The sequence below is a fragment of the Hyperoodon ampullatus genome (genome assembly GCF_949752795.1).
Source record: "Hyperoodon ampullatus genome assembly, chromosome: 12".
Taxonomy (NCBI): Eukaryota; Metazoa; Chordata; class Mammalia; order Artiodactyla; family Ziphiidae; genus Hyperoodon; species Hyperoodon ampullatus.
The window spans coordinates 69,452,891-69,465,206 of NC_136925.1; the positions used below are offsets into that span (position 1 = coordinate 69,452,891).

Consider the following 12,316-nt stretch of genomic DNA (forward strand, 5'->3'; position numbering starts at 1 on the left):
ATTTTTCCTTTATCTTCCCGAACCTACACATCTTTCTCCTTATCTTTAGTTGCTTAAACCCTTCCACTTTTCAGACTTCATCAACCCCATCTACCCAGCTTGGATTTCATTATAAACCATTTCAGTAATGTCAGGACCTTGAAATTCTTCTCACCCTTAAAATTCCTGTCTGCTTTTCCAATCGCTGATGCTCTGATAACCATACCCTCCCTATCCCCTGATCTAAATTCTGGGCTTCCTAGTATTGCACTGGAAAGTGAAAAATGATAACATTTCTTCACCTGAGACTTGACAGTTTCTACTTAGAATTGCTGTTGCAATTCTGAATGATTTTCTATCATAATCACCACTATCCCTAACTTTTAAAGATTTCTATTCCTCATTGGCTCCCATAACCTCTCGAAATCTCCCTCTTCATGCAGCCTTGCTTCATTCTTTTCTGAGAATAAGGCCATCAGATAGATGTCCCTTCTGTGCACTCTGTATTTCAAATTGTGCTTTCATTGTGCTAAAATCAGTATTGTCATGGCCGGGAATATTTGCTGCAATTTATCATCATTTTTAGAAAAGAGACTATCTGTCAAAGATCATAATAACAGCTAATATTTATTGAACATTCACTGTGTCTACATGAAATGCTTGACGTTACCTCCATTGACCACGGCGTGATCATTGGAACTGCGGAATTACATGTGACTCAAAGCCTTGGGTTAATATCTTAAGTACTATTTTCCAGTCTTTTCGGTTAACGTTTTTATTTTTTATTTATCTATATTTTTGGCTGCGTTGGGTCTTAGTTGCAGCACGCAGGATTTTCGTTGAGGCTTGTGGGATCTTTCGCTGTGGCACGTGGGCTTCTCTCTAGTTGTGGCATGCAGGCTCTGTAGTTGTGGCACAAGGGTTCCAGAGCACACAGGCTCTCTCGTTAAGGTGTGTGAGCTCAGTAGCTATGGCGCGCGGGCTTAGTTGCCCCGCGGCATGTGGGATCCCAATTCCCTGACCAGGGATCGAACCTGTGTCCCCTGCATTGGAAGGCACATTCTTTACCGCTGGACCACCAGCGAAGTCCCTTTTCGGATAACTTTGATCACACTTTTAAAATGTGGAAATCTAATTTACCAACTATTCTCTTGCAATCAAAAAACAATACATACAAGTCTGTATTCCACTTAGATCAATATAAGCAAAGATAGATTTGAAACCTGAGCTAGAAGATAGGCTCTTAGGAACTTTTAACAATGTTTTTTACTTCCTGGAAAAATGTGAATTGGAAATTACTAATAAATTCGGTAATGTGAAGGCCATGCTTAAACTTATATGTTAAATTTGTATAATTTAGGATTATGTTAATTAAATATCCACTTATCAGCTTAATGTTTAATATGGATCCTTATTAACTTATGGTTTCAAAGGCCAGTGAAATTCTCAAATCTAATGAAAACAGGGTTCAAAGATAAAATTCTATCTTCCCTTTCTTTTATGAGCCTCTTAAAGATTCAGAGCACCTTTTTAGAGGCCCTTAGAGGAGATTAACCTTTAACATCATCATTACATCTAACGTTATCACACTTTTACAATGTCATTGACACCACTTTTAACTTTAGGTAGTCGGTTTTGCTAACCATATTGTAAAACTTCTAACATTTTTTTTCTCAGATCTCACAGAGGAAAATTCTTCAGCTTTCCTTCTTATTTTCCTCTGGCTCAGTGCTTTTCGGTAGAACTTTCTACAGTGATGGAAATGTTCTGTATCTGCACTGTTCGCTACAGTAACCACTAGCCATATGTGGCATGTTGAGCAGTTGAAAGGTGGCTAGTGCAACCAGTGAACTGAATTTCCCATTTTACTTATTTTAGTTAACTGAAGCTTTAAATTGAAATAGGCACATATTGCTGGTGGCTACAATATTGGAAGCACAGCTTTGGTGTTCTTTTCAGAACAGACTGAATTCTGAGGACTCAACTTTTTTCTCCTAGTCAGTCTTAATTCCTTTTCTGGGAGCAGAAATAATCCCCTTTTAATGTTACTGGTTATTCTTGCACTAATGAAGGTATTTTCTTTCACTATAACTCAATTTGTAATCTATGGGTTTTACCATAAAATAAAAGTTTCTTTGTAGTAAGAATGCCAACGTGGGTATTTAATTCTGTGCATTTCTTCCTTACACAATAGGGGATAGTATATCTCTTTTTTTGCGGTGGGGGGGCAGTACACGGGCCTCTCACTGTTGTGGCCTCTCCCGTTGCAGAGCACAGGCTCCGGACGCGCAGGCTCAGCAGCCATGGCTCATGGGCCCAGCTGCTCCGTGGCATGTGGGATCTTCCCGGACCGGGGCACACACTCGTGTCCCCTGCATCGGCAGGCGGACTCCCAACCACTGCGCCACCAGGGAAGACCAGACCTACTACTTTTCAAATGTATCTTTACTTGTCTACAAATATACCTTGGCAGTTTCTGTCTGCCCTCTTAAGTGCTATCCATGATGAAAGCAACATAGTGGAAAGAGATTAGAATTTAGTGTGGATTCCAGATTCTCACCATGGCTTCCTGAGCAAGTTTCTTCCTTCTCTGAGATGTAGTTGCCTCAGAGAGTTGTTGTGAGGTTTCCTATCTCAGAGTATATTTGGTTTACTTGTCTTCCTCCTAACTTGACCCTGGAACCTTCTATTTCTGAACCAGTGTAGTGCCTGATATCAGAGTGGGCGCTCCATAGATGTTTGACTTTATTGAAAAAATGAAAAACTGTATTTTATTTTAATAAATGCTCCTCCTACTCATTCACACTGTTTGCTCTCTTTTTTTTGTATCTGTACTTTGGGAGAAGGGATAAAAACTTCTTTGAAGAAACATGAAAGGTAGATGTTTTTGGTGATTTAAAATAGATATTAATATTAATACATAGTTTTCTCCATAGTTCCTTTTCTACAATATTTAAATGATGAGGTGCCATTTTTATGGATGTTTATGTTCAAAAAAGTTTTCATATTATAGTTTTAAAAATAACTGGTCATTTAAAAATGTTTAGAGAGTTGTAAAATAGATGACTCAATCTAAAAAGAATTAACTTGTGTGAAGCATTTTCTAAAGTAGACATCACCTTGAGTTGCTAATACATGCAATGAAAGCACCTATTGCTTTGCACATGTCGGGTACCCAAAGAATGAACTGAAGCAGATGAGAGGATAATAAAGTCTCTTATCCAAAATGTAAGTGCCCACAGATATGTGTTAGATAAAGAAACGTTTTAAACGAAGATTCTGAAAGCATGATTGATGACTGGTTAACTGTAATCTTGGGGAAATATAAGCCTCAGAATGTTTCAAGTAAAACTGAAAAAGTACAACTATACCAAGCACAAATGTAAGGTTTCTTTTTGCAAAACATTCAACCCAGTGCCCAAGAAAAGGCTTTCATCTTGAAAGATGAAAGAATTAAATTGAAACTAGGACACTGAAGGCTACTACAGAAGCATGCTTTTATTTGGGCATATGGTAGTAATCCACCAAACACATATTTATAATCTATCAGAGAATAACCAGAACAGATTTTCCAGGCAGAGATTCTGTCACGTCAGTTTGCTTTTTACTATGGAAAAAGAAAGATATAGAGAAGCACATAGACCAATGTTATCTTTTTTATTTCAAAGTCAGTTTAGTATCTCGCTTAAAAGAGTATTGCCTTCATCTTTATAAATAGTTCTTCAATGCTGAATGCCATAGATTTCAGTGATCAATTTCATTATTTCTGTGCAGTCAAAAAGTAAACTGCATTGGAAAAGACATTATCATGTTCTTCAATACGATGAGTGTAACTAGATGTCATAGGAATGTAATGTCTGGTTTGGTTATTGATTAAAGAGTTAAACTATAGACATTGAAGATGCAGGATCAAATAATCTGAAATAAGAGGTCAGGGTGTGTGCATAAGTGTTTTGCACACAAAGACACTCAAGCACTTCTTGATTGACTAAGAACTTCTGATTTCTAGCTGTTATTTATTTATTTATCAATATTTATTATTTTTAAATATTTATTTATTTATTGGCTGTGTTGGGTCTTTGTTGCTGCACGTGTACTTTTCTCTGGTTGCGGCGTGTGGGGTCAACTTTTCATTACGGTGTGCAGGCTTTTCATTGTGGTGACTTCTCTTGTTGCAGAGCACAGGCTCTAGGGGTGCAGGCTTCAGTAGTTGTGGTGCACAGGCTTAGTTGCTGCACGGCATGTGGGATCTTCCCGGACCAGGGATCGAACTCATGTCCCCTGCATTGGCAGGCGGATTCTTAACCACTGCGCCACCTGGGAAGTCCAGGATTTATTTTTTGGATTCAAAAATACTGGAAAGAAATTGCACCAACTCAGTCAAATATACTGAGGACAAAATGCTTTGTAACTGGAAGAGAGAATTTTCAGTTAATATACTTGAAATTATTTAGTTCTGTTCTTTGCCAAGTAAAAGTATTGTTTATCAGGGACATATTTGGCCTAAAATTAATCAGTATGAACACAGAAAAGCTGGCCCTCAAACAGAATCAGGATCTCATTAAAGCATAAGTTTGTAATGTGAGGTCAATCATAGCACCTGTAGAATGAACAGAAAAGACTGTAAATACAAGAGAATAAAATAGAATTTCAAATTATAATTATGATACCTCAAACTTTTTTCTGTATTCCTAACTTTTTTTTTTTTTCTTGTTTTGTGGTACGCGGGCCTCTCACTGTTGTGGCCTCTCCCGTTGCGGAGCACAGGCTCCGGACGCGCAGGCTCAGCGGCCATGGCTCACGGGCCCATCTGCTCCATGACGTGGGATCTTCCCAGACTGGGGCATGAACCCGTGTCCCCTGCATCGGCAGGCGGACTCTCAACCACTGTGCCACCAGAGAAGCCCCTGTACTCCTAACTTTTAAAAAATTATTTCATACCTAGATTTTTTTAATAAGACATAGAATTTTATAATTTGAATAGTTTGTTTTATATTAACCAGCTGACAATGGAACTATAAATGAATTGCTGGAAAGTTGGTCTTTTGTGTGTGACAAAATGCAGGTTCATGGTATCTTAGAGATATGCAGAACTCCCATTTTTTTCTTTTAGCCAAGAATATTGGCTGATAGACTATGGTCATTGTTTTAGGAATTCAAGATGAACTAGAGGTCAGAGATACATAGTTGTTCTTCTGAAAAACATTATGAACTTTTAAACAAGACTTATGATATTGTTGAATATCCACTGCTGGAAATACCACCTAATGTGATCAATGGGGAAATATTTGTTTGAATGAACTATAGCAGAACTATTAGCTTTGAGACAATGATTCAAGTAGGTCAGATGTCCAAAAAGGAAATTACTAATAGGTCTGAGGGTCAGTAGTTGCTGTGCTTGGTTGACTTGTTTCATATCACTCAGTAAAGGAGCAATTTTGTGGAAGTGGGGCTCATAAGCCAATGTTAAGGTGAACGTTGTGGTATGAGAGGATGTGAAACATGGTCAGCAGAGATTTCTTGTACCTGGGCTTGCCCCAAATGAGTCATCTTTTGCTATCATAAATCTTTAGTCTTTGGAAGCTGTTGTGTAACAAGGCTTATGTCTGTCTCCATCAGCCTTGCCCCTTTCATTCTGAAAGGTCATGGACAGTCAAGATAATTCCATTTCATGCAGTTTAGCATTTAAGTCCACATTCATGGTCTGTCCACTGGGGTGATGCAAGATTGAGGAAACACTGATTCCTTGAGTCTCTCGAGTTGTTTTTGACTTATTTATCTTTTTAAATCCAACTCATGTGGTGTGGGCTTGAGGCAGGGCTTTCTCCAAGGCTTTGGGCTTTCTCCAAGGCTCTAGCAGGAGCAACTAGCAAATTTGTCTTTTATTTACTTTTCTATTTTCAAAGGCTTTATTCTTATTGAAGCCTTTATCACATAAAAAATGTTTTTCCTAATGTCATGAAGAACATAGGGGTAAGACAGGAATAAAGACACAGACCTACTAGAGAATGGACTTGAGGATATGGGGAGGGAGAAGGGTAAGCTGTGACAAAGCGAAAGAGAGGCATGGACATATATACACTACCAAACATAAGGTAGATAGCTAGTGGGAAGCAGCTGCATAGCACAGGGAGATCAGCTCGGTGCTTTGTGACTGCCTGGAGGGGTGGGATAAGGAGGGTGGGAGGGAGACACAAAAGGGAGGGGATATGGGAACATATGTATATGTATAACTGATTAAATTTGTTATAAAGCAGAAAAAAATGTTTTTCCTAAACATAGTTCCCTAATTATGAAGTTCATAATTTAAGAACCTGAAGATACTTTTCTGTGCTAAAAACAGAAATTATTATTGAAACAAAGACCTCATCTTTGAATCAGAGTATAAAGTACTGCAGTGATTTCTGCTCAGTTGTTTTATATTCATAACATTTGTCACTGGACATCAGTCAGCCATAAATGAAATAGTGTTCTGTCCAAGTAATCTTTTATTGTTTTTCAACTTTTTGAGATAAATGTTGGTGCTGTTCTGCTTTCAGTAATTTATTTGAATACAAGAGAAATCAAGACATTAGTAATTTTCCCCCCTCAATTAGCTTTTTTGGAAAGAAAAATCATACGAGCCTGTTGCATATACTCAATTAGTACAAAGATATATAAAAACTAAGCATTTATGGTGTTCTCAGTAGTAACTGCAGCTGGTATGTATCTTTCTAAAAATTTTATATGCATATGATTTCTTCTCTCTATCCCTCTCTTTGTATATATAGATGAAATGAGAAAAAAGTTACATTTGAATGTGCATATATACTATACATAAACTACTGAAACTTGCTTAAATAATTTTACATTATATCATGGACATTCTTCTTGAGAACCTCATATTGATGCCTTTGTGGTGTGGAGGTGTATGTTTTAACTTTTGACAGATATTACCAACATATCCTTAATATTCTAGCTTATTCAAAATAACTGTTTCTTACAGGAAGTATATATTCTTTTTACAAAGTTTCAGCCTCCTTCTTAGACGTGAGCATTAGTTGGTTGTACATGATTATTAGGCTAAAGGAAGGTACATAATTTTTTGGATGAATTTCAAATGTCTAAATGTGGTCAGCATTATCTCTTCACAGGGCTCATTTGGAGGCCAGTGCTGAGAAGTGGAACAGGTTGCTGACGTCTTTAGAAGAGCTGATCAAATGGCTGAATATGAAAGATGAAGAGCTTAGAAAACAAATGCCTATTGGAGGGGATGTCCCAGCCTTACAACTCCAGTATGATCATTGTAAAGTAAGTTGATCACATACGGTGGGTTCCGTTTTTTCATTCATTTTGATTTTGGTGAAGTAAGTACCCAAAATAAAATAAATATGTGAGTGGAACCAATTATGACAGGTTTTTTTCCTCCTCTGTTCCTAATTATCAGTATTTAGGCATTTTATTCAAATTGCATGGGTCGCTCCCTTTTTTTTCAAATTAAGTTTTCTCTTCATACTTAACTGAAGGTTTTTTCAAACATTGCAGGTATCTAAAGCACTATATTGCTTTTAGCTGATCATGAAATTTATCTAATAGATTTTAAAATATTAATATATTATATTGGGGGAAATTTTACTGTAAGTTAATCTTAAATTCAGAAGTTATAGAGTCATAAAGAATTATATACTATCTTGTTTTATTAAATGAAAGTAGAAAAAATAAGGACTTGTAGTAGTAAGAAAATAGAATAGATATAACTCTGAAAGCAAATGAAGACTGTTGTATTTAAGATCATTCTATGGGTTTGGGGGTTTTTGTCTGAACTTAGACCCTTTTTTGTCACATTTTTATTCTGCTCAAATATCTATCTCTATGCAAATTTGTACTTTTACTCTGAAAAGCAAATATACTGAAGTTATCAACTGACATGTTAATTCTTATAACCTTGTATTATTTAAATTCTTTGCCTCATTAACTTTACATTCATTTATATAATATATCTTCATGCCCATTTTCTCATATATCATATATCACCTTGTTTTGTTATATTTTTCCTCTTCAAATGCAATGCAAGTTCTTATTCTAAATCTGTACATTTTAATGTAATGTTAGAACTCTGTTCTCATTTAAAAAATGACAAATGCTAACACATGCTTCTTCTAAAGGAAGACATCCTCTATATTATAAGTTGCTTCAATACAGAATGATAAGACCTTGAAATTTATCTTATTTTGAAGGCTTGTGACCAGGTTATTCAAGTTACCATTTGGGTAAATTTTCTCTTTGTACTTGGAAAGAGAATATGATAGAGGAATAGCTCTAAGATTAAAATAAAAAAGAAAGACACTGTTGGTATGTAATATGCAAAAAATAATAATGATGATAGAAGATTTAAAATTACTGATTTAAGAAAATCAATTTCTCCTTACTTTTTTTAGTTTTCCCTTCTATTAATTATTATATACCCTTTTTGAGGATTCAGGTATTAGTGATGAAGTAGAATAATACAAAGCTCTTCTAATACAAGTGCTTTGTTAAGGAATAAAATGCGCTTGTGACCGTATGCTACCATTTTGATTAAAACTGAAATCTTGAGGTAGAAAATGATTGTCCACTTCTAGCTTTAACAAGTAAAGTGCGCATCGACATTTCCAGTATGTGCTGGCCATGTTCTAACTCCTGCTTCCACCAAGGTTACCCTGTTTTAGATTGTGTTTTGTTCTGTCTTAGGGTGCAGTTGCTCTGCTTCAACCCTCTGGACCCAGGCATTTAGATAATAAAGATAATATTGATAATGTTGCTGATGATAATGTCAGTTCATTCAGCAAGTATCTGAGTGCCTAATATGCATCAGGCACTATTCTAGGCACTGGTGAATCAACAAATGAACATAAGTTCTTGCCTGGTTCTGAGCGATACAGACATCAGACCAATAAGCAATAAATATATAATATGTCCCATGGTAGTAAGTGCCATGAAAAAAGTAAAGCAAGGTCAAGGAGAGAGAGAGGGAGGGAATAGTATAGGCAGCAGAAGTGTTATTTTATGTGGAGAAGCTTAAGAAAGTGCCGTAAGTGGGATGATTTTCAAATAGAGACCTGAAGTTCAGGAGTTCAGGAATGTAGTTCAGTAATCCAAGTGGGGGTGGTAATGACTTGGACAAGGATATCTCAGTGGAGATAGTAAGAAGTAACTGGTTCCTGAATATATTTGGAAATAACAACAGGATTTGCTTATAGATTAGATGCATGGGCTGGGAGGAAAAAGAGAAGAGACGTAGTGTCAGGAGTCAAAGATTTTTGGACAAAGCAGATGGAAAAATGGAAGTATCATTCAGAGAGATGTGGGAAACTGCTGGATGAGCAGTCTGGGGAGGAAATTTAAGAGTTTGTTTTTTGACGTTTTAAGCTTACGATGCTTATTAGGCAGTTAGATATACAAGTCTGATGTTGAGGGAAAGGTCAACAAATCAGAATTATCAGCATATATATTAGCCGTGGAATTGGATGAGATGATCCAGGGAGTCAAGAATTCCAAGACATCAGCCCTGAGACACCCTACCTTTAAAGGTTAGGAAGATGAGGAGACTGAGAAGGCAGAGCCAGAGGGTATAAGAGCCAAGAGAGAACAGAGTCTAGGATACCAAAGGCAGAAAGGGTTTCATAAAGGCAGGTGTAATCACAGGGATCAAATATTGCTGAGAGGCAGAATAAGATGAGAACAGAAAAGTGACCATCTGTAGACAGTCTTGCTGACCTTGACAAGAGTCATTTCAGTGGTGTGGTGAAGTTGGAAACCTGATTGGTATAGATTCAAGAAAGAATACGAATAGAAGAAGTATAGAGAACCCTTTCAAGGATTTTTACAACAAAGGAAACAAAGAAATGAAACAGTAGCTGGAGGGAGAACGTGAGGTCAAGTAATGGTTTTGTAAAGATGAAGAATAATTCAACATGTTTCTATGATGATGGGAATGATCCTGTAAAGCAGGAAAAATCAGTGACGCAAGAGGGAGGGTACCATGTAGGAACAGTGATAGGGTGGGATCTAGTGCACAAGTGGAACCATTTGTATTAGGTAGAAGAGCTCATCCAGTTTAACAGGAAGAAATGTGGAATATATGGGTACAGATGAAGGTAGATTGGTCCATGTGGGTGTGGGAACATATAGATGTTCTCTTTCTACTGTCTCTGTTTTCTCAGTGAAATAAGATTAAAGGTCAACAACTGAATATAACAACTGAATATAAGAAGAGGGAAGAAGATGTGGACATCTGAGGAGAGAGGAGGTAGAAAATGTAGTGTAAAAGTGGGTGCATCAGTAAACTAGGAAATATACCAAGACTGCAGGGCAGCATAACAGGCTGATCTGGAGTCACTGCTCATGAGCTTAAGGTGAGAACAGCCAGTGTGAATGTTTTTCTTCATCCATGTTTAGTTGCTCCAGTGAAGGTGAGGAATTAATTGGAGAGCTGAACTGGAACAAGCAAATGTGATGGAGTAAGAGAGGGGCCAGGGAGTTACAGAAATACAAGGGAGTTGTATAATGAGTGTTCATGGGATTGAAGCTGGCTAAGGGGAGTTGTGAGGATATGGGAGATATGAGGGGCGGTAAAGCAGTGTTCAAAGTCAGTGCTTCGGGGGACTGAAGAGTTGTTCAATGGGAAACTGGGAGCACGTTCTATAAAGAAAACAGGTGGTGGTCAGAGTAGGGACGCTAAAGTCGAATTTATGGAGGGGTGCATTTATGGTTTATGACAACATCCAGTGTCTTTTTGCTAAAATGAGCTGTGCGAGTTGGGTGGAGAATAAGGTCTTAGAGGAGAGCAGGTTGAGGAGCTGAGAGGCTGGGTAGTGGAAGGATTGTCTATGTGGATAATAAAATCACCATGACCATGAGAGAGAGCCAGATGTCAAAATGATGGTGAAAGAAGGAGGGGTAATGGTGATATAGTTTAGAATTCTAATATAAAGATGATGTTTCCATATTCCATTAATCCTTTGAGTCTTAAAACTACTCAAAATCCCCTTGGTTGGGGATGGAGGAAGGGAATAGTGTAAGTTGGATATAGATTGTCCCTGCTTTCTAGATTTCTTGGTGCCTGGTTCTAGACTTTCTCAGGTTACTTCTTTATCACAATAGCTATCATTTAGCACATTGTGCATGATCCAGACTACCACTGAGGGATTTTTCTTATCAGTAAGTCAAGAGTTTCCATTTAACAGTCTGTACTTCTTTAACTTTCTGAGTTATGTATTAGATGGTTTATATGAGTAGCCCAGATTTTCTGAGTATGTGTTCTTACTCACTGTTATATCCTCACTGGAAATAGTCCTTTGTAGAGGTTTGTGTTGATTCTAGATTCTAGAACATATTTTATCATAGTCTGCCTTCCAATTTATGAATGATCCAAAACTATAAGTGTTCTTAATATTATATATTATTAATGTTTGCCAAAAGCTTCATCTTTAACTCTGAGAACTAAGCAGGCTCAGATGCTAGGAGATATAAATTATGGAATAGTGTTCAGAGTAAGTTTGTGGAGATGTGTATTAGTTTCCTAAGGCCACCAAAATAAAGCTCATAAACAGGTGGTTCAAACAACAGAAATTTATTTTCTCATAATTCTGGAGGCTAGAAGTTTGAAATCAAGATGTAAGCAGAGTTGGTTTCTTGAAGGGCCCTCTCCTTGGCTTGTAGATGGCCGTCTTCTTCCTGTGTCTTCACATGGTGTACCCTGTGTGGGTATCTGTGTCTTAAAACTGCTCAAAATACCCTCTTTTTATTAGGACCCCAGTCATATCAGATTAGGGCCCACCCTAATGAATGTCCTCATTTTAACTTGATTACCTCTTTAAAAACCCTATCTCCAAATACAGTCACATTCTGTCAAAAGTAACCTTCTTTCCCAACTGCCAAGAGTAATGTTTCTAATTGCTATAAATTATTACAAGGAGGGCGAATCACTATAGTTAGTACAATTAGGGTAATATTTAAAGATGTGACACCTACCTGTAGTAGTTTACCTTTCTTACTGAACTTCGCCAGCTATAGGCATTGTATAGTCTAACTGTAGTGGAACCTCAGCCTTGCTTATGTTCTAACCTAATTCTCTAATTTATCCTCAATCTTTTCTTAAAATCAAAATCCATTTGGGTGTACATGTGGTAGCTCTATGTTTCAGGCAAGATTTTTCTTTCCCATGTCCTTGGAGATATCTTTTCCCCTGTCTTCCAATTTTTTTTATCAGGGAAAATCTTGTGTGTGTCTGTGTGTGTGCGAATGAGTGTGTACAGCTTAGAATTGTCAATTATTAGGATTGAAAGAAACCCAAGAAATAATTCAGTCCAATCCCTTT

The 12,316-nt window shown here is 37.2% G+C and overlaps 1 protein-coding gene across 1 annotated transcript in view; it reads left to right on the forward strand.

Moving 5' to 3' along the window:
• The window catches only part of UTRN (utrophin), a gene marked incomplete at both ends in the record, with an annotated part of 450,045 nt that overhangs the window by 306,628 nt on the left and 131,101 nt on the right, over nt 1–12,316 (forward strand). The window contains one exon of the mRNA XM_079716566.1: nt 7,113–7,269. Within this exon, the coding sequence (XP_079572692.1) occupies nt 7,113–7,269 (157 nt within the window). The remainder of the gene's footprint in view (nt 1–7,112; nt 7,270–12,316) is intronic.